Here is a 26,763-nt window from a genome sequence, read left to right on the forward strand (position 1 = left end):
TGACACTGCTAGGTTCATTCACGTGGTATCTAAATTACTCTGGTAAAACATAAAACAAAAAACTGCCTCTATTGAAGAAACTGCCTCTGTTGTATCAATGAGAGAGGATGATTGTTTCAAAAGCTGTATAAATAGGACACTATTAAAATAACTTTGGTGACAACATCTAAGGAATTGGTTTTTCCATTCATAATGAGATATTATGTACTTGTGTTTGCAGAGAGAATGATGTGACCTAAGGTATGATTAAATTCATAAAATGGCAAGGAAGGATTGTGCTCAAAGCAGCTTTGGGAAACTACAAAATAAAATACTCATATTAACTGGACTGTGAGATTGTCTAGACCAAGGTTTGGCCCAAGGGCCAAATGTGGCCCACCACTACTTTAAAAAGTTTTATAGGAACCCAGCCACACTCATGCTACATATTTATCTATGGCTGTTTTCGCACTAGAATGGCGGAGTTGAGTAGTTGTGATAGAGACTACATGGCCTGCAAAGCTGAAAATATTTACTGTTGAGGCCTTTACAGAAAAAGTTTGTATTATATATAAAATGAATATAGAGAAGTTATATTCATTCTCTCAAGGAGCTTGATCTTATGAAGCATGAGATCATGACCTGAGCTGAAACCAAGAGCTAGACACTTAACCAACTGAGCCACGCAGGTGTCCCTCAAAGATCATTTTATTTATTTTTTTAAGTTTATTTATTTATTTCTTTATTGAGAGAGAGAGAGGAAGAAAGAGAGGGACAGAGAAAATGAGCAGGGAAGGGGCAGAAAGAGACGGGGACAGAGGATCTAAAGCAGGCTCTGTGCTGACAGCAGAGAGCCCAACACAGGGCTCAAACTCACAAACTGTGAGATCACGACCTGAGCTGAAGTCGGATGCTTAACTGACTGAGCCACCCAGGTGCCCCTTCAAAGATCATTTTAAATGCAGTGGCCAAAAAGAATAGTGAGATCCCAGTCAACCTGCAAAGTTAAGAGGCCAGTTGAACACTTATTTCTGTTCAAAAGATCCTGAAAATGGCCTTCAAGAATAGTATCAGCAGTCTACTGAGGTCGACTGCTGTTGAAAGCAATAACCTAGAGGTCAATGTTATGTCCAATGTCCACTATCTAATTTCAGAGTGATCTAGTTGGGCTGCAAGTGTGTAACGCATACAGTTTGGAGGGTATTAACTGAATTACTGCTAAAAGGCAGAAAAGGTACCAAGTCAGACTTCCCAGATTTGTATCTCAGATCACTTACTACTGTATCATCTTGGGCAAGGTGCTTATCTCTAATTCAGTTTCCTGATCTATAACAATGGGGATTGTTACCAGCACACTCACAGGTGTTGTAAGGATTAAATTAGCTAATACATGTCAGTAGTCACAAGACTAACTGGCACTTAGTAAACCTTCAAAATGTGAACTATTGCAACTACTGGACATGACTTTTGTACACTGTTTTATGAATCCTCTTCTTCGTTATCATTTCAATACAACAAATACCTTCAACATGTTTTCTTCAGGGGCGTATGGGTGGCTCGGTGGGTTCAATGTCCTACTCTTGGTTTTGGCTCAGGTCATGATCTCACGTTCCTGAGATCAAGCCCCATGCTGGGCACCGTGCTGGGTGTGGAACTTGCTTAAGGTTCTCTCTGTTCCCCTCTCTTTGCCCCTCTCCCACTCGTGCTATTCTGCTCTCAAAAATTTTTTTTCTCCACATGTAACAAAAGGTCTCTTTACCGATTTCCTCTCCTTACAAGGAGTTTGTTGCTCATGAGGATTCAGTCATGTGAAATCTGTTTTTTCCAACTTTTGTCATCCCATTTAGTTTCCAGAGATGTTTAATCCAATCTATAAATCTATATAAATATTATGAGATGAAAAAAATAGGTGGCTTTCTTACCATTGAATGTTTGCTGTAAATGTGTAGGCAGAGGTGAGTGGGAAAGTGTTGCTGCATGCTGAGCTCCTGGCTGTAAACCCTTTAGTAAATCTGAGAGAAAAACAGAATTGTCAGTGATCTTCTTCAATCTAACACTTAAGCCCTCTTAGATAAAAAATGAAAATAGTTTAATTTATATAACGTTAAGCATAGCCCCTGATTTCAAAGTCCTCCTTAGAGTACATACATTGAAAAAATGTACATATATAAATACGTACATGCAAATAACTCAGCAAATTTGACTGCCTCTTATAAATTTCATTAAGACAGCAATGTGGTATAGATGGTTCATTTAAGAACTGTAAATAAATTCTGAGTCCACCAATTTGATTTATTCTATATAAATGAAATTAAACTGCATTTCTTAAAGAAAATTCTGTAATCTTCACTAACTCCAAATGGACTACTCTCAATCAGTATAAATTCATGAGTTTTCCCGTTCTGTCAAACTACGTAAGCAAGTAACTAAAAGAACCCCACTTACTCTGAGTTAGGCTATGGTGGAAAGCGGCTGAGGTAGATCCCGAGGTGGTTGTCACTCCAGCTGTGTCCGTTCCAAAGCCAAGTAGCTCCAAGGGAAACTGGAAGGGCATGGTCACTGGAACAAGGCCACCCAGCATCCCAAAAGGAGTCACATTTTGATTTGTTACAGACAAAGGTGATGTCATGAGAGTCAGAGGTGAGGCATTAGCCAATAATGATGCTCCTGCTGTGGACTGCAGAAACCAGGGGTCAAAATACATAAGAAATCAAATCTTTAACCTGAATTGATTTATTGTATTTAATATCCTCATGGGCGCAAGACTGTGTCCTAACTCTACTCTAACAGAAACTTCATGAGACAGAAAATAAAGACCGAGGTGAAAAGTATATTTCTAAGAGCTACCATATTGGTTTTGGAAATAATTCTCTACTCAGCTCTTCATCACCAGTTTAGACTCCTTGACTTATTTTAATGTCTATATTAACATGTCTTTCTCACCTCAGACTTCTACTTTTGCTTCTAAACCCTAGATCTGAGCCACTCACTAGCCATTAATTTCATTCAATTTCAATATGATCTTTGAAAATGACTGGTAATTTCATTGTTTTACCACCTTCCTGACACAATCCCCATGGTTATTGTTCCAGACTAGGATTCTCTCAGAGCCCCTAATGCAATACCATCTGCTTTCATCATAAAGCCTTAAAGAAATGAGGCCATCCCAGATGTTCTTCCTCATCATTAGCCTTACCTGTCTCTTCTCCAAGCCTAACCATCTGACCATGCCATGAATCCCACCTATGCAGAACTTTCTGGTACAAATATCTAATATTACGCCTTTCCCCATGTTTCCTCTGCTTTGTCACATACAGAGTCCTCATGTTTTTGTTTTTTTGTTTTTGTTCTGTTTTGTTTATAACCACAGCTATCCCTGGCTCTTCCTCAACCCCTAGAAACAACCTGACTTATTTGTACTCCTTTTGTTATCAAATTTACTAAATGATACCCTCCATTTCCATGTTATTTAGTTTCTCCTTAACCCCTGAAAGCTGGTTTCCATTTTCACTACTTTTCTCAACTTAAGACTCCTTAAGGTAAAAAGGTGTTTTAATACTCCTCTGCCTGGGCTTTGATGCCATGTTTATGAAAAACACATTTAAATCTGAAATATGCAAGCAGTAATTAGCTTTCACTGAGAAATTACTTAAATATACTTCATTAAGCTAATTTAATTCTTTGAACAATTTTCTATTCAGGAATAATCTGTCCCCATTTTGACTCTCTTTTCTATATGTACTTATTAACAAAAATTACAGTAAAATTTTTTCAGTATCAGATAGTTTCTGCAACTGTGAATTTTCTTTTGTAGTCTTATCTTTACCGATTCTAAGTTTCCCTGGCCAAAAATTTTACGGTTCTAAATTTAGTCAACAAAACTGAATTCTTTGAATATTTTCTAGTCAGTAATCAATGTTAACTATTATCAGGTTTATCTCTGTGTTAACTACTCTTGCAGTAAACATTACTAATTAATAAAGGGGCTGATCTATTTCTTAGTTAATCCATGAAAAATCCATGTAAATGATCTCCCCATACTTATATGCCAATAACATAGATTGATACACCAAATGTTCCATGCCAGTGCTAAACAAAAAATGAAGAATATCCTCAAGAAGGCTTCAATTCTAGTTTTACAACTTTTCTCCAACAGCCTTTCCTTCTCTTCTTTGTTAGCTCTCAAACTTACATCCATAGTTCTGACTTTGTCACAGTTTCAATCTTGTAACTCTAAAAGCTCAGTGAGGAATGTCACTTGGATATGGAACACTCATCAACCACAACTGAACTCATCAGGTCCTGCAATCATGCGACCCCGCCCTATTTGTCAACGGCTATCATTAATAGTCTCATTCTTTCTCAACACTCAGGCTTGAAACCTTAGTTTTTAGGCATCATAAAATAACAAGACAAGATGAATTCATTGTCAACATACTCATTCTTTTTCTTAAAAAAAAACTTTTTTTTTAAACCACCAGTTCCTCCAACACTTAAGTACAAATCTCCATCATTTTTGCTTGGACTTGGCTATTTTTCTTATTTTCAGGTCTTTCCCTTACTGAGCCAACCATGATACACAAAACAGATACAATCTGAAAGAATTACTAAGTTAGAAATAACGCTTTGAAGCAATTTGGATTGAAGGGATCCTGCATCAATTTAAGAATAAGAGTTCTTTTTTAATCATAATTCTATTGTAATCCCAGGATAATATGGTGCACACACTCCAATACCGTTTGCCCCAAGTAAACCCCGTAGTAAGGAACATTAGATACTGCTAATAAGGAGAACTCAAGCTTTTCTAGAGGAGGCTAACTGAAGTATTAAAACAGCTGGAAAGTGTAAATTAGAGCAACTTCCAAAATTAAGTAACTGAGCAATTGAAAATGATACCATGCCATAACTAACATTTTGTGCTTTCAAAAAACTTTGATATCCACTTTTGTTTCTAAAATTAAAATGAAACATCAGATTATCTTAATGTTACATGGCATTTATAAATTTCTCTCTCTTATGAGATGGAGACCTTTCAAAAGTTGGGTATCCTATCGTTATGATTTGGAAGCATATAGGAGAAGTTGTCAACATAAAACAGGCAAATGTAAATCGGCAAAGTTCAGGATGATGCTCCATAATCAAAAATACTTCCATGACCTCCACATTTTATTTCCAGGAGAAAATATAAAAGAAAACCTTGCTCTTCCCGTGGTGGGCATTATATATATATATATAATACATATATATACAATATGTAATACATATATGTACATATATGTACATATAATTATATGTAATATATAATATGTAATATTTTTTAACCGCATGTTTTATTTTGGTGAGTGCATCAGTGCCCCCCCCCCCCCCATTCTCCATGACACCCAGTGTAATCGTTTGGAATATAAATCAAACCATACCACTCCCCTGTTGAAGACCCTCCAAAAGCTTCCCACTGAACACATTAACACCCCAAGTTCTCATCGTGGCCTACAAGGTCCTCCATCACATGGTTCTGCTTGATCTCAGATCTCATCACCTCTCCATCTCTCCCTAGTCTAGATGTGCACGCCTACATGTCAGGCTCTTTCCTATCTCAGTGTCTTCACTCTAGTTTGGACTGTTCATTCCCCCCTATCTCCAAATGACTGGCCTGCTTATTCAATTCCCCACTCAAATGTTGCCTCCTGAAAGAGGCTTTTCCCAACTCCCTTATCTATGTTAGCAGCAATCACACTTTATCATATTATTGTTTTAATTTTTCATAACACTTAAAATATTTTTTAAAGATTTGTGTTTTGTTTCTCTCTCTACCTGGAATATATGTTCCCTGAGAAGAGAAATCTTGAGCATGATGTTCACTCTATTTCCCCAGCACCTAGAAGAGCGCCTGGCACATATTAAACATCTCATAAACATTTGCTTAAGGAATGAATTATTTTGGGAATTATAAAGTGGCAAAGACAGAATTCATGGAAAATCGACAGGCTGAAAGGTTAGAAAGAAGAGGAAAGCCTTGAGCAGAAAGTTATTAAATAGAAAGAAGGTAGCGGTGATAATCTGAACCCAGAAAGATTTTAACTTCTGTTAAATACTCAGGACCTGTCCTTTTCACGCTGCAAATGAACAGCTAGCTGGAGATGTCTTTCAGACAGGAACTGAATGTTTTGCAAGCACGGATAGGGAATCTCTTTTTAGCATCAGAGCGCTAGAGAAACAGGTATCTAGAGGCCGCCAGGTTTCAAAGAGAGGCTACATTAAAAACCAAAAGGCATCGGTCCTCCCCAACTTACCAACAACCCTATTCAATTACTGACCTTTTCTTCAGGCAAACCAGTAAGACAGAACAAAAAGGGTCAGTCTGAAGGCAGGAACGCTAAGGCCTTCACATCATAAAGTCGTTTCAGAAAGGAAGAAAACCAGAAGGAAGCAGTTCTTTTTTGGAAACACAAATTCTGCCATATAGGTTCCCTGATGGCAAACCAACTGTTATGCCAAGTATCTAGCTTCTCTCGGGATAAATGATCAAATACAAGAAGGATGGGGGTGCGGGCGGGAAAGAGAACTGATAGACACTGGAGATGACAAAGAATGGAGGAAGATTTAGCTTTAAATTCCTAAGTGAAGGGGGGGAAAAGCGAATTTTTAACTTCAGAAAAAAAGCCAAAAACTTGTATTAAGAAAGCAAATGAAACCATAGTTTATGAGTAGGCTCAACAGAGACAATAGTTTACATGGTCAAAGGCTGTAATTTTACTCTTTCAGGAGAATGGCAAAGGGATAAAGCGAGCTAAAAGCCTCATCGTGACAAGAAGTTAAAAGTTAATACTGAAATGAATAAATTGTCTTCATCCATGTTTCATACTTAAAAACACACAAAAACCTAGGGGAATTAAAAGTAACTGACACCAGGAAGGAGTGGAACTGGTATTTCTGTTATAAATCTCTCCTTTACTCAAATTAAAGATAAACATCAAAAAGTAGTAAGAATGTGAACTAACTCTCCAGACCTTAGTTTATAACTTGAATTTTAACATGCCATCCCTAATCAGTGTTTGCTAGTTTATTTCTGATAAAAGTAAAATTAATAGATAAAACATCAGAGAGTCCAAGATTTCAACTAATGAAGTATCAGTTAACTGAATTTCATTTTTATTAGAATTCTACAATGAATTCATTCCTAGGCCTACAGGGATGGCAGAGTGATGATCTGGGTTTCATTTGTTTATGAATACCGATGCTTAGCTTGTACTGAATAGCAGAAATATTTACAAACACTAAGGTAAACATTCTTTCATTAGATGTTCCTATTCCACATAAACAGGAAGCAGTACTTTTTTAGACAACAGAATTCCACAAATCAATAAAAGTCTTGTTTTCAAAAAACATTTAAGAACTGAAGAACACATCATAAAATGTTATGTATTTTTTAAAAGCTTGTTATGAAACAGATTATGTAAAACCCATTTTCTTGACAAGAATCTCAAACAGCACCCAGAAAATATAAACAGCGGTGGGAGGATGGTGATTTTTCTTTTTTCTGAATTTGCCTACAGTGAATACGTATTACTTCTGGGGACAGGGAACAGGGAGAAAGAATATTAAAGAAATCAAACTGGTCACATGAAGGACAAATCTGACAAAGTCTCAGAATACAAGGAGTGGCAGCAAGACGAAAACAATGACAGAGAAGATGACATGGAAAGGAGAGAGATGAAATATATGAGTGATAAAGAGTTCTCACAAAACCTAGGCCAAATGGATCGGAAAAGACAATGACACGCATAGAACAAAATATTCCTGAGCTGAAAAAGCCACCAGGTATAAGACTGAAAGAGGTCACCATGTTTTAGGTACAGTTAACAAAACCTTATACATAAATCTAATCATAATCCGAGAATACCTGAATTTCAAGTAAAAAGAGAAAGTCTTACTAACATTTAGGCAGAGAAAACACACATAAGGGAACAAAAAATCAGAATGGCCTCTGACTTCTCCATAAGCCTAAATACTAAGCAAAGGTCAGTGGAACAGTACTTATAACACTGGGAGGGAGACAGCGACCCAAGAAGTCTATACATACTCAAGCGTGATGGCACAGAAATTATCAGGTACGCTAGAGCTAAGGGAAACTAGGTTTTACGTTAGCCTTCTTGAAAAGACTCCTTTCTTGAGTGAGGCACTCTGCTAACTGCAAGATAAATGTAAAGTAAAAACTCACAAAAGGGAAACTGGTATATAAAAGGGTTATTGACAGTAATTTGACAGAGAGAATTATGTATGAATAACTGCAAGTTTAATGCAAAATAAAAATTTTACTTGAAAAGACAAATGGTTAAAGGAAAAAACCCTGACAAATGTATAAATCTGTCTAAATAAAAAAATCAAAGTTAGCAGGAGAGGAGGGACTAGAACAGGGGAGAAAGGAGACAAGTGAGAGTATATTAAACTCCTAAGTTACGGCTTTGTTCTGGACTTTGACAACATACAGTTTTAAATATTCATACTATGTGTTTTTCAACAACTGTGAAAGTACGCATGTGCTACTTTACGGGGGGCGGGGGGGGGGGAGGGAGAGGGGAATCCACATCCCAACAGAAACCTCATCCACCAAGTATCCCCATTACTGTGATGTCAACATCAGGAACATGCCTTGGCCATAAGCTGTAAGAAACTATTACAAACAACTTCTGTATGTATATGGTTATTAAACTGACTGAAGAGAACAATCAAACGAGCTTACGTTTTATCACGCGAACACACAGAACATACATACCTGCACACTGGCGGTTACCACTGAAGACCCTGAGGCAGAGGATGGTCTATGTGGAGTAGACAACGGTTTAGTAGCACCCTGTGTTCCACTTCCTGTTCCCCCAGAGAGACTAGTCCTATTGGCTCCGCTTGAGTTAAGGTTGCTACCTCTGCTGGCAGGTACATTCACTGCAATTCCACTCAAGCTGTTCTTCCCAACAGTTCCAGTGGGTGAGGAATTTGTTAGCTTTGAAGGGGCCTGAAGATTTTTTGTGGATGGAAGGCCTGAAGTACGACTGGAGGGCAGCAAATTCAAGGTGGGAGACTGTCTGCTGAGGTTTATCCCACTGGGCTGTTTATGGACTGGGTTGTTACTGCTGGAGTGGCTGCTCTGGGCTACTAGTGCATTTGGACTGGAAGAGCTTGGGGGTACAGGAGGCTTGGGAGTTGGGTTGGATTTAGAAATAAGTTTAGTTGATACTGAAGGCTTAGTGGACACAGAGGGCTTGGGTGAGGCAGAAGGCTTAGGTGAGGGCAAGGGTTTAGGAGATGTGGCAGGTTTTGGAGATGCGGCAAGTTTGGGGGATGCAGCCATTGAGAAGGGAGATTTGAAACCCTGCGTGGACATCTGTGACACCATAGCCTTGGCTAAATAGTTACTGGAGGTAGTGGTGCTAGGTACTGTCCTAGAAACCAGGGGGTGGGACCCTTGAGAACCATTTCCGGGTGAGGGAGTAGATAAGGGAAGGCGGTACATAAGTGGCTTATCCGAAGTCTTAATAAGCGGGGATGAACAGGAAAGTTGGGGATTATTACTTAATTTCACCACTGGGTTGGTCTGTGATTTACTAATGGTTGCTTGTAATGGAGACACATAGTTTTGTTGGACAGCTGAATGCTGGTGCACCTTTGTTACTTGTGTTAACGAAGAAGCGTCTTGGGCCTCTGATGTTCCCAGAGCGTGAGAGGAGGCAGCAACTTGGGCTTGGGAAGAAGAGGAAACATGGGTCTGTGAAGAGGAAGAAGCATGAATCTGACTCGACCTCTGTAGTCCTTGTTGAAGCAGCCTGGCTGGCAAAGGTTCCAAGGAAACTTTAGGGTTCTGAATTGAAGAACCAGCAATAAGGCCTGAAGAGATGCCAGTATGAGCTAAATCCTGGGGTTTCTTTGGTACCGGCCCTGTGTGACCAGCAATAAGACTTGATGAATGTGCAGTCTGAGAAGAATCTAGTTTTTTAGGAGCAGCCAATGGCAGCTTACTCATGATACTTGCTAACTTTTCTTCTCTCAGTCCTGGACGAGGCTTTGCAGTTGGCATGCTTATCCTTGAGCCAGCCGGAGGGCCCTTGTTCCCATTGTTGATAACAGCTAAAGCTTCAGAAACAAGATCCAGTGCAGGTGGATGGAAAGAAAGGTCTTCGTCTAGTGAGTCATCAAGGCAGATGGTCTCCTGGGCTGGTGTAGAGCTAGAACTGGTAGAGGCCACGGCAGATGTGCTAGAGCTCGTTGAAGGACCACCAACTGAAGCCACCAAGGATGCAGGAGTTTTCTGGTCCTTTTTTGGACTACACTCCTACCATAAACAGCATTATATTGGAAAAAATTAAATGAATTATTAAGTATCAGTTTTTAAAGGACTAAGAAATTCTCACGATGATTAAAATTCCACTGGAAATCTTTATAGACTGTAAAAACCAAAACATGTCTGAGGATAGAGCTCCTGACTGAACTGTGCTCCTAAGCCAAAGCATCTGATACATTGCAAACAGCTGCCATACCTTAGTAAGCTCTTCTGAGAAGACTTAAAATTAAAACCAAGCCAAAGGAACGTTCACATACTAGTTACATTATTGGTGAAACCCCGTTCACCCTGCCCACCTACATCAGATCTTCACGTGCTATTCCAAATCCGTCTGTTCAGAGGCTATTCTCTTTTTATTCTCCTTGCACCTAGAAGAAATTCTGCATTTATCCTAAGACTCCACCCTTCTTCTATAGAATGGTTTGCTAGGATACTGACCCTTGCTTTCTGCTTCCTTGTATTTCTGCCCTCTGTATGCCCTGTGCTAGAGCCACCCAGAGCCATACGTAGAGAAAGTAGTACATCAAACTGGGATTCGTCCAAGCATACGAAATTATGTCTTCTATTTATCATGGTAGAAATCGTTTGTAATGTATTCAACATGTATTTACTAAATGTGTACTATGAGCAAGGCCATATACTAAGAAAACAGGGTTATTAGAAATTAAAAAATTCTGAATACCTAAGAGAATATTGTCTGTTTTTTCAAAAAATTAACCTTCTTAAAATTCAAGTAAGAGAAAAGAGAATTAGAGCACAGTTTATTCTTTTTTAAGTTTATATATTTATTTTGAGAGAGAGAGAGAGAGAGAGCACGCGCATACAGGGGAAGGGCAGAGAGAGAGAGGGAGAGAGAGAATCCAAAGCAGGCTCCGTGCTAATAGTGCGGAGTTCGACTTGGGGCTCAACCTCACGAACCGTGAGATCATGACCTGAGCCGAAATCAAGAGTCAGACGCTTCATCGCTTAACCGTCTGAGCCACCCAAGCACCCCATAAAGCACAGCTTAAAATATTCAAAAAGCAAAAGAATTAAAAAGTAACTGTTTCCCTTAAAAGAGAAATATAAAGTATCTGACTCATGTCATTTTTAAAATTAAGAAGAAATAAAACTATTACATAAAAATCATTTCAAAGTTTCTTTGATTGGTTTCTTAAAAACAAACCCAAATAAACCTAAACCCAAAGTCTTAAATTGTGTATCAATTTATATCACCACAACACTTACCTTAACCACAGTGGGGAAAGAATGGAGAGGAAGTGTCTCTACTATCACCTTCTACTGTATTACAGTAAATCAGCTGTTAAAAATGCTTTAAACCCTAACTTCTTCAGCAATTTTTCTAAGCTGCTACTCCAAAAGCCCTGATTGAAAACCCCACTGCCTCTCAGAATTCTGTAGTATAACCGCATTAAGGTCAAAATTGTTAAGATATGAATGGGTAATGCATAAAACATGTCTGCTTTGACATGCCATCCATCTAATTGTGATTAGTGAAAATTTCATTTTATAAAAAAGTATAGAAACTGATGATGGGAGAATGTATCAGAATAATACTGGTAGTGTTACCAATATAAAACTGCTTTTTGAAGTAACTTTTTATTTTTTAATGAATAAACTGGCTTTACTTTTACTGATTTATCTTTTAAGTTTTTATTCATTTTGAGACCGTGCACGTGTGAGAGAGAGAGAGAGTGCACGCACCGGTGGGAGAGGAGAAGAGGAAGAGAGAATCCCAAGTGGGGCTTGATCTCATGAGCCATGAGATCATGACCTGAGCCAGAATTAAAGAGTCAGAGGCTTAATCAACTGAGCCACCCAGGTGCCCTTATTTATTTATTTTTAGAGTAAGCTCTAGGGCCAATGTGGAGCTTGAACACATAGCCCTGAGATCAAGAGTTGCATGCTCTTCTGAGCCAGCCAGCTGCCCCCAAATTAATTTTTTCTTTATAAAAATAACATTAAATCCACCCAGCAGAGTACTGTGTAAATTTATACTGGCAGAGATAATTGTTCAGGGTATATACTTGAGTCAAAAAGCAAACTAACCCATTTATAAAATGTTAAGTCATATGAATAAATGAACAGGTGTTTGGACGGAGGGAAGGGAGGGTGGGTTTGTACCAGAAAGTAGGAGCTTTTTTTTTTCCTGGATACTTATACTTTTTGCCTTCTTATTTTTCTGTATTGTTAGCATTTTCTTTCTTTCTTTTTTTTTTTAAAGTAGGCTTCATGCCCAATGTGGGGCTTGAACTCACAACCTTGAGATCAAGAGTCACATGCTTCACCAACTAAGCCAGCCAGGCACCCCTGCATTTTCTAATGTATTTCCTTGTATTATCTTTGTAATTAAAACAGGTATTTGAGGGGCGGTAGGGTAGGAGAAACACAAATCGGCGATACAGTTTTTCCATTTGGGGAAAAGGAAAAAATAATTTAATCACAAAGACACAAACAAGCAAAAACAGGGAATTCCCTATACCATCCTTGTCAACATCAGAATTCTGATAAATTAGTCTTATGTTTGAATAGATGTAAAATTTAACAAACACTTTATGAAGGGCATTAGGAGTTTAAAAATAATGTGTCAAAACAAAGCATGAACTCAACAGATGTGATGGAATACTGGCTCACCATTATTTAGATTAGAAGACAAATGAGGTATGTAAGAAAAAGAGGACTATTCGTACTTACAAAGCCTCTAATATTAAAAGTTAAGAAGGCCACAGAGAAGGATGGCCTTCTGGCCATACCTCATAAGCAAAGAAACTCATCTATTCAAAGAGATGAAGTCTATAGGGAAAGTCCAAAACCTAAATAAAGCGTGTGGGATTTCTCTGTAATTTTACTTTTCAATGATTACGGTTTTCACTTCTAGAGATTATACCTGGTTCTTTTTCAACTGCTTTGTCTGTTGTGATATTTTTTATCCTGTCTTCTCCTTCTTTGAATATTAAACAAGTTAAATTCCTTTATGTTCGAAACCCAGTAAGTCCGTCACTTGGCCCTCTCAGGGATTTAATTCTGTCAGATGTTTCTGCTGACTCTCACTCATAGTAATTCATTTCCTTGTGTAATCTGTATTTTCAGACTGTAAGCTCATGTTTGACACAGTATATATGTGGCAAGCCTTTGAAGCCTGCTATGAGACTGCATTATTTCAAGGAAAATTTGATTTGCCAATTGCCTTGGGTTAATACTAATTCCTTTAAGTTATTTTCAAAGTTTGAGGATTTCCCAGATCTTGCAGGTAGTATAAATTAAACTCCTGAACTCCTTAAATTCTCAGGGAGGACTTCCTTCCCCTAATCTAGGACTCAGGCCAAGACACACAAGTTTCTTACTTTCTGCTGGCGAGTGAATTTTTCTAGTTCTTTCTTTTACCAAAGGTGTTACCCTCTGAAGGTCCGGGTTCATGCAGAGTTTCAGTCTAATTCTTAATCTATATAAGCCCAAGAAAACCCTATCTCCTGTGCTCTGAGAAGAAATCTGAAAATAAATCATAAAGTGATAGATGAAAATCAGCAAGTACCCCTACAGGCAACCAAAGTTTCAAAGACATATTAACACGCTGGTAGCTTCTTTGCGTTGGGCCCTTGGGATTTCTCTTATACATCTACAATCTCAGCTGTGCTTTTAAAGGATATTTGTTATATTTTATAGTGTTTCTAACTTGTATGAGGTTAAATCTTACAATTTAATTAATGTGTACAAATTTCCCACTACCACACAGTCATCTATTCTTGGAAATACAGGGGTTCTAGGATTTTTACAAAGTTTAAAAACACTCTTCTTAAGAGTACACTACCTATTGATCTATGATAAATACCATATATCCTTTTCATCTTATGAATGTATTTCAACATTCCTCAATTATGACCAATTAAAGATTTGGTTCAATACTTACCTTCACTTTGGGTTTAGGTGCAGGAATCACCTTTTTCTTTGCCCTAAGACAACAGATTAAAAAGGAGGTCATTTCAGTAGCAGTTAGGTCACTCATTATGAAATTCTAATCTTGCCATTACATGGGTAAATAATTTCTTATGCTATTTGGAAAATTCTATGAAGGAACTATACATATGTGTGTATTTATATATGTGTATACACACACACACACACACACACTCAGTTTATATATGAATATACAGCAACATTTCCTCCAATTTCAATTAACTGGAAGAAAGGCTGAACCATTAGCAAAATATGAACGGTAGATGATAAAAGGTTTTAAAAATTAAATGTAAATAATCAAAATAGAATTAAAAAAATAACTGAAGATAGGGTAACAAAGCTGCCTGAGAAGACCCACTTCAAAGAACTGGTAAGAATTAATAATTATTTATAAGAAAACAGATCTTCAAGAAATCTCAAGCTCAAATTAAACCATAATTTGAGAAGAACCAATGCCAAGAACTTGTAAATAAGGTATTATTTAAAAAAATAAAATTCTCTTTTTTAAAGAAAATTATTTTAATATGAGAATTCAAATAAAAAATGTCAAAATGACAGGAGGATAAAAGGCAAGTAAAATACCATGCAACCCTGGAAACTTTGGGAACCAGTGTGAAAAAGTTTGAAGACAGAAATCTTATGTGTTACATAAGAGGAGAAAGTACCCAAATGTCTGTCGAATAACTAAAGGGTTAACAAGCTAAAATACCTCACACTGAGTATTTCTACTTCACTAAATTGAAATGTCATCCATTAAATTAACAAATATCTTGATTAAAACTGCCAATCTACAACTTCATTAAGGCGACAGTAATTTTCCAAGTTTTTTTGATAAAGACCATTGGGGCAAAAGATATCAGGCCCACACATCCCATAGATTTGTACTTTCCGATACAAAGCAAAACAAGACAAAACAAAACATAAGTTAGTCATAACAATAAAGCCACCTAAAAAACTGAAGAGAGGGTCTATGTAAATATATGCTTTAGATTTAAAGGGATGAATTATTTATACCTGAATTGTAACACATTTGTGATTTTAGAACTATAGGGAAATTAAAGACCAGAAATATTATTGACACCAATACATACACACACACATATATATATATATATATATACCCCCCACCCCAGGATAATTAAACCACCAGCAACAAAGTAAACCTATGTGTATGAAACCAAACTTATCCCAAATTTATACTCAATAAACAAGAATAGCAAGAACCAAAAACCACAATCAACCCAACATAACTCTGATAGTATACTAACAAAGTGTTCTTCCTAAGAGTTGTAAAAAATTCCATTATAATTGTACAGAAGGAGATGGAGAGTTTTGTAATGTTACCCAGTTGTTAACCAGACCTCTTAGAATATTGAATTACAGTGGTCTGTAAATTCTCAGTGATTTGCTAATTGTATATTTTATTAACTCTTACTATTACACTTCTATGGTGCAGAGAAATAGCCCTAAGTTGTAGGTAAATATAAAATTCTTGTTGAGTCAACCAGTATTCACCCAAAAATATAACCACAAAAAACCCAGCTTTTTACTACTGCCTACCAGGATCAGAGACTTTTCTTTAGTAATCATACCACTAGGGAAATACCCAGTTTTGAACAGAAGGGAAGGGCATGAAAAATAGATTACTTTTGTAGAATGAAGCACTCTGCAAGGCAAGGCAAGGCAGGGTAGGTATGTGTAAGAAACTGTCTTCGAAGGCACAAAGCTACAGGTTAGCTATGCTGATCATCATTAAGAGGGAAAGAAAAAGGACACAAAATAACTGGAGGGAAGAAGGCCCAGGAACAAAGGAAACCATCAGAGGCTTCCTGTCTACATGGCTCCTAGCCGCCAGATCTCAGGCCAGCATAGATTCAGGTGTTTGGAGACTAGCCTGAGAACTATTAAACAGATAAATGTGGTCTCAGGTCAACAGAAAAATGATTCTTTTTGAAAAAAAGGCAGTAGTAAAATGGAGATCGTCTAAATGTACATTTAAGTACTATGTTGCCTAGCATTTAATAAATAGTACTTTTGTTTACTAAAGCACATAATGTGAGTAAAAACAAATGAAGAACTATGGAGTCTGTTTTACTCACGGAGCAGAAGTAAGATGATTATGTACACTCCGACTTTCCTTAAAAAGCATTCTGCAAAAGTTAAAAGGACACAATTATTTTTGTGTAACAGATAATGATAACCACTTTCTCATTTTACTCACATGGTTTTCAACAGTCTATTACTTGCTTATTTATCAAATGGAAGTTATAATGGCACAGAGTAAATTCAGTAATCTTACAGGGAGTTTTACAGAAGATTTATTTATTTAAATCTTTTAACAGATCAAAAGATGTTTTCTGTTGATTTAACTGGTTGCGACAGCTGCCTATCTTAACATTCTTAACGCTTTATGGTTTAAATTGGACGACTATGCATTTTTGAGACACCACTCTATATTGACTATTGACAACAGAACCCAAGGTTGTGTGTCTCTATTTCTACACTCTCAATTTTGTATTCAGCTCTAGGCTTATCTTCATGATACCTATGTGAAGTCCCCTCCCAAAGTTTATAGCCATCTACCTCTCCACCCATTTTCTCTATTAGCAAAGTCAGGTGCAAAAAAAGAGAAAGTGGTTGGCAAAAAAGTCACCTTTATGTGTATCTCTGTATCTCCACGTCCCTGTGACTAACCATTTTGTCTTTTCAGTGCCTGAAGTTTTCAAAGCAGAGATCATCTGAGAGGACTATAGAGAACGCTAAACACACTAGGTTCTTAGCAAAATGAATGTCACATATCTGTCTCTATACATGTATCTTTAAACACAGCAACAATAAGAAAGTAAAATAAAATCTAGGATGTCATATTTCTTACCTTGCCTGCATCCAGCCCTTAGGCCACAATGGTTTCACCTCTGTCTCCATAAAGGATTTAAGATAATCCTCAGCGGACTGGCTTTTATTTGGCTCTAACTCATAGCATCCCAATTTGATCTCAACAAGGTTACATAACAAAGTTCTAAACAGATTAAAAATATATATTTATATATAAATCTGACTGCAAAATTGTGGAAAAGTAAGTTTGAAACAGATTTTTTTAAGCACATAAATCTGACAGCAATAATAAAGAATATTATCTCAAGAATTCAGATGACATGAAGATAAATAATTTCTAACACACATCACTCATTGCACTACAGCCAAATCCCCAATATGAAACAATTTCCTTTGATACCTTTCATCTAGGCACCAAAGACTGAAAGGGATAGTCCTGCAACCAAATCCTCTATTTGGGGTACAGAAATATTGGTCAAAAAAGATGACTGATTACAGATGTATACAGAGTACTTCACCTTCTGAAGCCAATATGACTGACTTAATAATTAGAAGATTAGTTTATAGAAAGTAGCATATGAAAATAAAAGTGAGAGCACTCTAAAGATACCAGGACCAAATCAAACTTCTCTTGAATAAATTTTTCCTACACACCAATTTTTGGTTGCTGCCAATCTACTCTTCCATTTACTATATATTCTTTTTATTAGAAACCTTAGTTCCGCATTGTCCATTTGGTTAAAAGTGAAGGCTTTGGTTAAATTTTACCTGATGGTGTCATTCCAGTGGAATTTCTTTCTTGGTCCTATGACACGCTTCCCCGGTTTCTCATCATCATCTTCCTCGGATCCATTTTTCTCTCGTTCTTCGTCTGTCTGCAACCTAAAAATGAAAAAGATTTTATGAAGCGAAGTTCTAACTCAACAGTGCCTATGATATGCTCCAGAGACACCTGTTAAATTGCTTAACTGAATGTTAACTCAAAAGGCAGAGTAAATAATCTACCTTTATACATAATATTTTGAAGAGCATCACAAAGTAGTTTGGTAAATTAGGTCTTCAAGCTGTGTCATTTAAGGGCATGATTACTTATCTTTGAGTTCAGAAAATACTTCAGCCAGTTAAATTGGGTGACATGGGAAATACCCGACCAGTGCCAGCTCTTGCTTTCATCACACCCACCCACTAGATCAACAGAACTTTTGCTTTTGACATCAAAGCAACTGAATGGGAAGTGTTGTGTCATTTAGAAAATATTCAATTATACTGTTTCAGTGGCATATGTGGATTTCTATTTGGTGATAAAGTCCACATAAGACCAATCCCTAAGAGCTAAAAATATTTCTCATATGCAAAAGCCAGTCCAAACAGAAGAGGTACATACTTGGCACACTTAGCTTGACTGCGAGCTTGGCAGTCCTCCTGGTATTTAAATAGCTGTTCAGGCATGACATTGCTAACAGCCAGTTTCAGTTTTTGCAGAGGTTCTCTTAAACGATCATCCTGAGGGGGGAAAAAATACTACAAGTTTTTTTAAATACATTTACAAAAAATTATTTTGCAAGCAGATTCTCAAAAGACACTAATTACAGATTTAAAATGTAAGCATATTTAAATATGGACATTTCTTCTACAGCACTCAGTCTTCAGGAGGCACACTGGATATAAAATTAGAATGACCATACTTCCCAGGCAGCCAACGAGAATCCTAGTTTGTGCCTGGTAATTACCCCAGCATAATTAATAGTGTTCCTTACACTTGTTTCTTTAAAAAAAATGTTTTATTCGAGTAGAGTTGACACATAACGTATTCCTTTACATTTTTAAAAATGCCCCACGTTTGGCCAAGAAATTATATGGACACTTCAAATGTCATAAAAAATTAAGTAAAGAACAAAATCTACACTATGCAGACTACTACCGGTCGATCCCCATTTTGATGGGGTACCATGAGAGGAGATACTGCTTTGCAACACTAGAACACATAATTTGGTTTGGGTGACAACCGACTGGACGTTGGCATCCTGTTCTTTCGTTTATTGTTACCAATTGTGACTTACGCTGCAAGCAGTTACACGGTCAAGGTCAAAGAGAAAGAGGAAACTGGAAGACTCTTACTGTTTTCATGCATACCAGTTAACAAACATTACTGCACACGTTACAGTGTCTGCTACAAAATCCTATTAAAAGAAATGTGAACGTCCGGTATCAGGGTTCCTAGGTGATCACTTCCTAATTCTGTAGCTGCGACTATCTGCCTGGGAACAACCCACCTATCCATCAGCCGTAAAAAAGACACAATAACTGGGATGTATTAACAGAATGGAGCAGTGTACACACTGTAGAGCAGTACAACTGGAGTCCTCCACAGGTAAAGACATAGCTAAATCTGAGGTACATAATGTTCAGTGTAAAAAAGCAAGCTGCAGAGGAAAAGTATGGAGACAGTATGACTCCATTCATACGGAGCTCAAAAACATGCAAAATCAAATAATATAGTATTTAGGGATTAAAAGTATACATGACAGGGGCGCCTGGGTGACTCAGTCAGGTGAGTGTCCAACTTCAGCTCAGGTCATGATCTCACAGACAGTGGGTTCAAGCTCCGCATCGGGCTCTGCGCTGCCAGCTCGGAGCCTTGAGCCTGCTTCCGATTCTGTGTCTCCCTCTCTCTCTGCCCCTTCCCCGCTCATGCTCTGTCTCTCTCTCTCTCAAAAAATTAACATTGAAAGGAAGGAAGGAAGGAAGGAAGGAAGGAAGGAAGGAAGGAAGGAAGGAAGGAAGGAAGGAAGGAAGGAAGGAAGGAAGGAAGGAAGGAAGGAAGGAAGGAAGGAAGGAAGGAAGGAAAGAAAGGAAGAAAGAAAGAAAGAATGAATACATGATAAAACCATATGAAGAAAATCAAAGGTTAAGATAGATGTCTTCTGCCACAGGAAGAACAGGAATATTAAATAACCAAACATCAAATCTGAAATGCCCCTTAGAAAATATTTTATAATGTATGAAAAGTTGTTCTCCTGCCTCTAGTTCCTTTTTTCACTGGTACCCATGTCTGTCACCTGAATGTATGGCAGTGAGCTCCAGCAGTCAATGTCTGAAGGAGCCAGGCAAAAAAAAAAAAGGAGCCAGGTCACACAAAATCTGTGACCTCGAGTAAATTTCATTTGTTGATTACTCTGCTTTACGTTGAGAAAGAACTTACAGTTTCTGAATTCAAAAGAGTTATTTTATTAACATTAGTATAATACCTATAATAAAGAATTCTATGCCAATCAGCTCTTAATACTAGTGGTCCTGGGCACCATGTTCATTCCCCCATCAGCTATGGAGGCCCTTGGCCAGCCATGTTGTGCTGTGTGACTCCCAACCTCTGGCCAGAAAAGTTTAGGTTGACCCAACATAGTATAATCAGATTTCCTGATCCAAAAACTTGGATTGGGATGAGAGGGTTCAGTCAGTCTCTGTGTGTGGCCTTTCTATAATATAAAACCTTGAGAATGAAGTAATCTTATTTTCAGATGCACATAAAAGGATAAAAATAAGACACAGGGAGAGAAAAACAAGAGCTAATCCAAATTATCAGTTCCCATCCCTTTCTGGTTGTTTTTTTGTTTTCTTTTGTTTTGTTTTTGAGAGAGAGAGAAAGAGAGAGTGCGTGTGCACATGAGCAGAGGAGTGGGAAAGAGAGAGGAGGACACAGGACCCAAAGCAGGCTCTGCTCTGACAGCAGAGAGCCCGATGTGGGGTTCAGACTCACGAACTGTGAGATCGTGGCCTGAGCCAAAGTCAGATGTTCAACTGACTGAGCGACCCACGTGCCCCTCGTATGTACTTTCAATTCCATCAAATACCTTTATTAATAGAAAAAAAAATGTCCTTTCTTGTCTTAAACTGCATTATTTCCTATTACTTGCAAGTTACAAATATTTAAAAAATAAATAATCAAATAAATCATAAGGGAAAAATCATCAGGCAGTGAAGGTACTGAAAACCACCTTATATGGAAGTGAAGGAGGGGACATAATACAAGCTTTCAAAAACATGAAAGCCATGAAGGTGACAAATAATTAGGTTTATGAATGGACTCAAAGGTAGAATCAGGACCAATAGGGTGGAAAGCACCTGGATATGTCTCAGTGCACAGAAGAACTTTCTGATATTATAATGAAATAAGTTTCTGACCACTGGAAGCATTCAAACTTAGATAATTACTTGGTGGTGTTTTAGGGGAGAAGAATCTAGCAAAATATGGATGATTACACACAAAAAAATCTCCAAGTTTACACGTAACCCTGTGATTCTTTCTCAGTTTTTGTAACGTAGGCATGAACAAATCTGTACAGATCCATTTCAGTAATAAGAAAACCGAGTTATAAATCTGTCAGACATTTGTTGAGGGCAAAGTTGTATCACCTGTGGAACTGACATTAATTTACCAGTCCAGGAATCTACGCCTTAGGAAACATTCTCGTCTAGCCTTTTCAACTGTTGAGAAGTAATTTTTTTCAAGAGATTTTCTATGCCTTTAATAATCTCCTATGGTTATTCAATACATACAATTAAGAGTATAAAGCAACTAATATGCAAAAGCCCCAAATAGAAACTAGTCTCTTTATAGGTTATAAAACTCCAGATACGGATATTATTGTTCCTCTTCTTACCTGGACGTTGAGATGTAACTTCTTTAGACGTTTCACCAGTGTTTCTTTATTGCATGGCACAAAAGCTTCAAGATGGGAGTAGACACCACTACGAATGACAGGGCCTAATTCCTGTAGCTGTAACTCAATGCTGAACAAAAACAACAACAAATAAACAGTACAGAATTTCTTTTAGGTACTAATACATAAGCAAGGAGGTAAAAGCAATGACTCTTCTCTCGTTTTATCTTTCCACGATTTCCTAGACAGTATTTTTCAAGGAAAAAAATATACAGAGAATTTATATAAACATAAGTAGTCTGGTGACTAATTTTTTGATGAACAGGGACAAAGCCTACATTTTTGGGTAAAGCATAGGAACTCCATTATTAACCAAAACCTCATTTCCTCAAAGAGATAGATATTCACATCCCCTCTCCCCCCACCACAATTGCTAAGCTAGAGAGTCACATAGTTTCAATGAGTTCTTAGAATATTTTTTCCTTAGAGGTGTCTGAAAAAATTGCAGATCCAGAAGAGGTAAAGCTCTTCTGGCTACACATACAGACTGTTTTATCCATTTGTCTCCCTTATTATGCCTGCCTTGCACAAATTAGATACTTAATAGTTGGCTCAATTTATTCCAATTCTTCAGTTCCTGTTTCCATTTATAAATTGGTTTTTTAGATCAAAAATAAATTGTTAAATGGGTATTTAGCCTAATAGTTATTTAAAGAAGGGGAAAAAAAAAAAGGAAAAGAGTTTTAACAGCCACCATATTCCCAGCTGGACAAGTCTACCACGAAATAACGGAGGTTTCTCCCAAGATGGAAGACACTAAATCTGGCAGCTGCCATTGTAGGAAGATAGGAACAGATGCTAATTTGAAGGCCAAGACTGAACTGGAGCTCTTGGCAACAAACTACATCCAAATCATCACATTCTATGATAGGACAACGTATAGATAGATTTAATAAATAATTCTCATAAATAGATTCAGTTAACAGCTTTTGGGGAAGAAACCCTGCCTATCAAATATATCCATCACTTAGAAGATACACTGCAAGTTCAGAAACAGTGAAATGTGGAAAACTATGCTCTTAGCATTGGCAAGAGAAAACGCTTGGTATTAAAGAAGTCAAATACAATATACAAATAGAAAAATGTTTAGGATCTATAAGAACCAGAAGGTCAAATGCACAGGATCATATGGGAAACAACCATTACTGTCATGAGTTCTGTGTATAAACATTTGGTTAAATAGATTATGCGTGAAGCTTTATTAGAAGTGTAGACTCTGGGTAGGATGCTTTCTACGCTTGCCCTGTTATTAAACGGTAGTTGAGGCTGAAAATAAAATAGAAACTCCAAGTAGTAAGAGATTTCAATTAAGAATAGATTGACTCAGTGACATACTTAAAAAAATAAGTGGTTTCCAAAGAGGGCGAAACTCGAAAACAGGAAGAACTGACTCCCTGCTGCTAAGCCAATACTAGGGAAAAATCAGAGAAGCATATTAACCCTTAAGGTTACAGACTATACTGGTCTATCACAAATACATACAAAATCCTACCTGACAGCAGTATATTTTAAACACACATCCCTCATACAGTTATTTATTTTTTTTCCTAAGAATTACAATCTTCTAAGGTCTTAAGAAGGATCTGCAGATGACTAAAAACACATGCCAATCAAAGTTTGAATTTCAGGTATTTTCACATTTCAGAAAAATAAAGGTTCTCCCAAAGCAATGAACTTTCCTGAGTCTGACCCCTTCTCTCTACCAGGTTTCTTGTCTTTTCTTTCCTTCTTTAAGTAAAGTCTGTCCCCAAAGCAGATATCCATGCAAGAATGTTACAATGACTGGGTCTCAACCCTCTGATAATAAATTATAAGCATGAGATTACTACAGGCTCTAAATGGATAAACATATACTGGGACCACCTGCTGATAATGCACTGGAGGACAAACACTGGATTTCCTGAGTATATAAGTTTGAAACCCACTTTTATACCCCCATCTGTATGTACAAGGCTCTCATTTGCCTCTGAAGAAGGTTCAAAGAAACACAACATAGGAATCCACAGCTGAAGCAATGGCCAACTTTATAAAAAAGATTCTTCTGGCTCAGGAATGCTTAGTCTTACCTATATTTTCACACAAAATTCTAGAAATACAATCATTTCACCATAACTGATACATAAATAAATCTTCCCATCCCATCAACTCCCTCTTTTTAATAACTGTTTTTTAAGTAAGCTTTACACCCAATGTGGGGCTTGGAATCTTGACCCCAAGACCAAGTCACATGCTCTATCAACTGAGCCAGCCAGGCACCCTTCTCCCTCTTTTTAAAAAACAGAATACAGGGGCTCCTGGGTGGCTCGGTCAGTTAAGCGTCCAACTTTGGCTCAGGTCATGATCTCGCGGTTCCTGAGTTCAAGCTCCATGACGAGGTCTCTGCTAACAGCATGGAGCCTGCTTTGGATCCTCTGTTTTCCTTCCTCTCTCTGCACCTCCCCGGCTCATGCTCTCTCTCAAAAATAAACATTAAAAAAAACCCAACAAAACAGAATACATATCTTAGTCAATCAGTTTAAAAACACTAGTAAAAGAAAACCTAAGTCCAAATAAATTCGGAATCTAGTAAATTTCTTTTTTTCTTTTAATTTTTTACTGTTCATTTATTTCTGAGAGAGAGAGAAAGAGCACACGAGCAGGGGAGGGACAGAGAGAGTGGGAGACACACAATCTGAAGCAGGCTCTAGGCTCTGAGCTGTCAGCACAGAGCCCAATGCGGGGCTCGAACTCACGAACCATGAGATCGTGACCTGGGCCGAAGTCAGACGCTTAACCAACTGAGGTACCCAGGCGCCCCCGGAATCTAGTAAATTTCTTGAATTTTTCCTCAGCTATTTCAGATACCCTACCAATACTATCCATATAACAGAACCACTGAAACTAGCAACTGAAGAAAGACTTAGGGAGCAGTAACCCAAACTCAAAATTGAAAATTTATTTTATAGCAAGAATTCAAAAGATCCCTCCTTCCCTGAATGACTTTATTCAGATGGGCTGGTTCTAGTGTTACCTAAAGAACGCCTGGTGTGGCATAGGTTAAAGATGTGGTTCCAAGTTCGTTTTTCCAAATGCAAAGTAATCCCTCAAGAGAGTTAAGGAAAGCTGTGGCAGAGGATCAACCCCCTCACTTTGGTAACTTTCCTTTATGTCAGAGAGGGTGAGACAGACAGACCAACTGATAAGTCTATTCATACTGAGATTCAAAAGTCAATACTCATTCATGAGCTCCTTAAAGGAGTGTCTAACAATGAGATGGCAGACAACAGGGCTCACTGCAAGTGTCCACTGGGATTGGTAGTACCTTCCTAGAGCATCTGTTGAACAGAACTCAGGTTGGATTGAGATCACAGGCAAAGAGCATTAAGATTTTAGCAATGTCTGCTTGAGGTAAAGGAGGAAATGGGGAGGATCAAGTCGGCATGCTGTATATTTATTGATCCAAGTCAAACTCAATTAGGCAAAAAGAAAAAGCGTTCCCTATTCCAATAAACTTACCTCCCTTTCTCCCCATCATAAAGAAGCAATGGTGAGGCAGAGCCAATACATGTGAATCATTTCATGGGAATTTACTACTCAAAATAATCACATGCCATATGCCCTTAGAAGATCAACTCAGTCCAAAGAAATCAGGGATATTTAGGAAAGTGGGAACAGAGGCCAGGGGGCATAAATAAGTGACTAAAAGGGAAAAAAATAACCTCTGAGCACTAGGGCTTGTAGAACTGGAAGCACACTCTGTGAAATAAAAATAGGGCTCCAAAAAAATTAGAGGATTTAAGACAGACATGGAGAGATTAAGAGGAGTCTGCTGGGGGTGGTGGGGGCATCTGGCTGGCTCAGTGGGTAGAGCATGCGACTCTTGATCTTGGGGTCGTGAGTTTGACCCCCACATTGGGTGCAGAGATTACTTAAAAAAAGAAAGAAAGAAAGAGCAAGAAAGAGAGAAGCCTGTTAATGGAATGTTGATATTCTGCTTATTTGAGATGTTAGGTCCCAAGGATGGTCCTTTGTTTCTCTCAGGAGAGAAAAAGAGGGTCCCTCTTACAGAAGAGTAAAATAAAAAACAATGGTCTCAGTCACAGGAAAAGGACCTGCTCTAGTAAACTTAGGGCTCTCAAGTGGCAAGAAAAAGAAGAGCTAGTCAGATTCCTGACTGTGGAATCTGGGACAGCTCTGATGAGTAACGGTTACACTCTTCATTGAATCTGGGGTGAAAAGGGAGCCAGGTAAAAGGATCTGGTGCAGACAGGAAACATTTGCCTTGCTTCCAGGCAGACAGAATCAATCTGAAAATCCCTGGCTAAAATGAAGAACAGGAACAAGAAATTCCTGTCACCACACCGGTGGCATACTAGGTTAGGTGTTTCATGGGTCCATGAGGGACCAGAAAGATCTTTTAAGTATTCCAGAGAAGAGAGATTGTACTTAATTAAAAACAGTTATCAAAACAAACCAATCCATCATCTTTTATATGAGAAACTACCTTCATTGTATATTTAAAAGACAAGCCTCACACACAGTAGTGGAAACACTCCTTGTTTCTTTGTATATAACACTACTGAACCACTAAGAGCAGGCATACATCATTTTCGTGAAAGAGGAGTAACATGTGCTGTTTTCTCCAGGATTGTTTTTTTGCCCAGTTCTGCTTGCAGCAATTAATTACACACTCAAATGCTATAACCAATGGTCAGAATTCACAAGCTGTTAGGTTTATAAGGACAGCTTAGTTGGCCACAAACTTAGAATGTGCAGCTTTGTTAGTATCAAACTCCAGCTGAGAGTAAAAACTGTCACTAATTTCAATACAACCTGTATCATATGTCGGCCTGCAGCCTCCCCCTCCCACTCTTCCTTTTCTCTTCTCCACACTGCCTCTCTCCTACCTCACAACCAGAATTTCTTCTTTAAACCATACTTTCCATTTGTCTCCAAATGTTT

The 26,763-nt window shown here is 37.8% G+C and overlaps 1 protein-coding gene across 5 annotated transcripts in view; it reads right to left on the minus strand.

The window, feature by feature from the left end:
* The window catches only part of UBN2 (ubinuclein 2), an 86,439-nt gene that overhangs the window by 20,508 nt on the left and 39,168 nt on the right, over nucleotides 1-26,763 (minus strand). For 4 of the 5 annotated variants that reach the window (XM_053218023.1, XM_053218021.1, XM_053218022.1 and 1 more), the window contains 9 exons: nucleotides 21,763-21,892; nucleotides 18,486-18,604; nucleotides 17,870-17,983; nucleotides 17,142-17,285; nucleotides 16,366-16,416; nucleotides 14,220-14,262; nucleotides 8,753-10,303; nucleotides 2,425-2,656; nucleotides 1,902-1,991 (listed from right to left, as the gene is read on the minus strand). In XM_053218023.1, the coding sequence (XP_053073998.1) occupies nucleotides 1,902-1,991; nucleotides 2,425-2,656; nucleotides 8,753-10,303; nucleotides 14,220-14,262; nucleotides 16,366-16,416; nucleotides 17,142-17,285; nucleotides 17,870-17,983; nucleotides 18,486-18,604; nucleotides 21,763-21,892 (2,474 nt within the window). The remainder of the gene's footprint in view (nucleotides 1-1,901; nucleotides 1,992-2,424; nucleotides 2,657-8,752; nucleotides 10,304-14,219; nucleotides 14,263-16,365; nucleotides 16,417-17,141; nucleotides 17,286-17,869; nucleotides 17,984-18,485; nucleotides 18,605-21,762; nucleotides 21,893-26,763) is intronic. The other variant, XM_027075572.2, reaches the window with a different exon arrangement.

The sequence above is a fragment of the Acinonyx jubatus genome, chromosome A2, assembly GCF_027475565.1.
Source record: "Acinonyx jubatus isolate Ajub_Pintada_27869175 chromosome A2, VMU_Ajub_asm_v1.0, whole genome shotgun sequence".
Lineage (NCBI taxonomy): Eukaryota > Metazoa > Chordata > Mammalia > Carnivora > Felidae > Acinonyx > Acinonyx jubatus.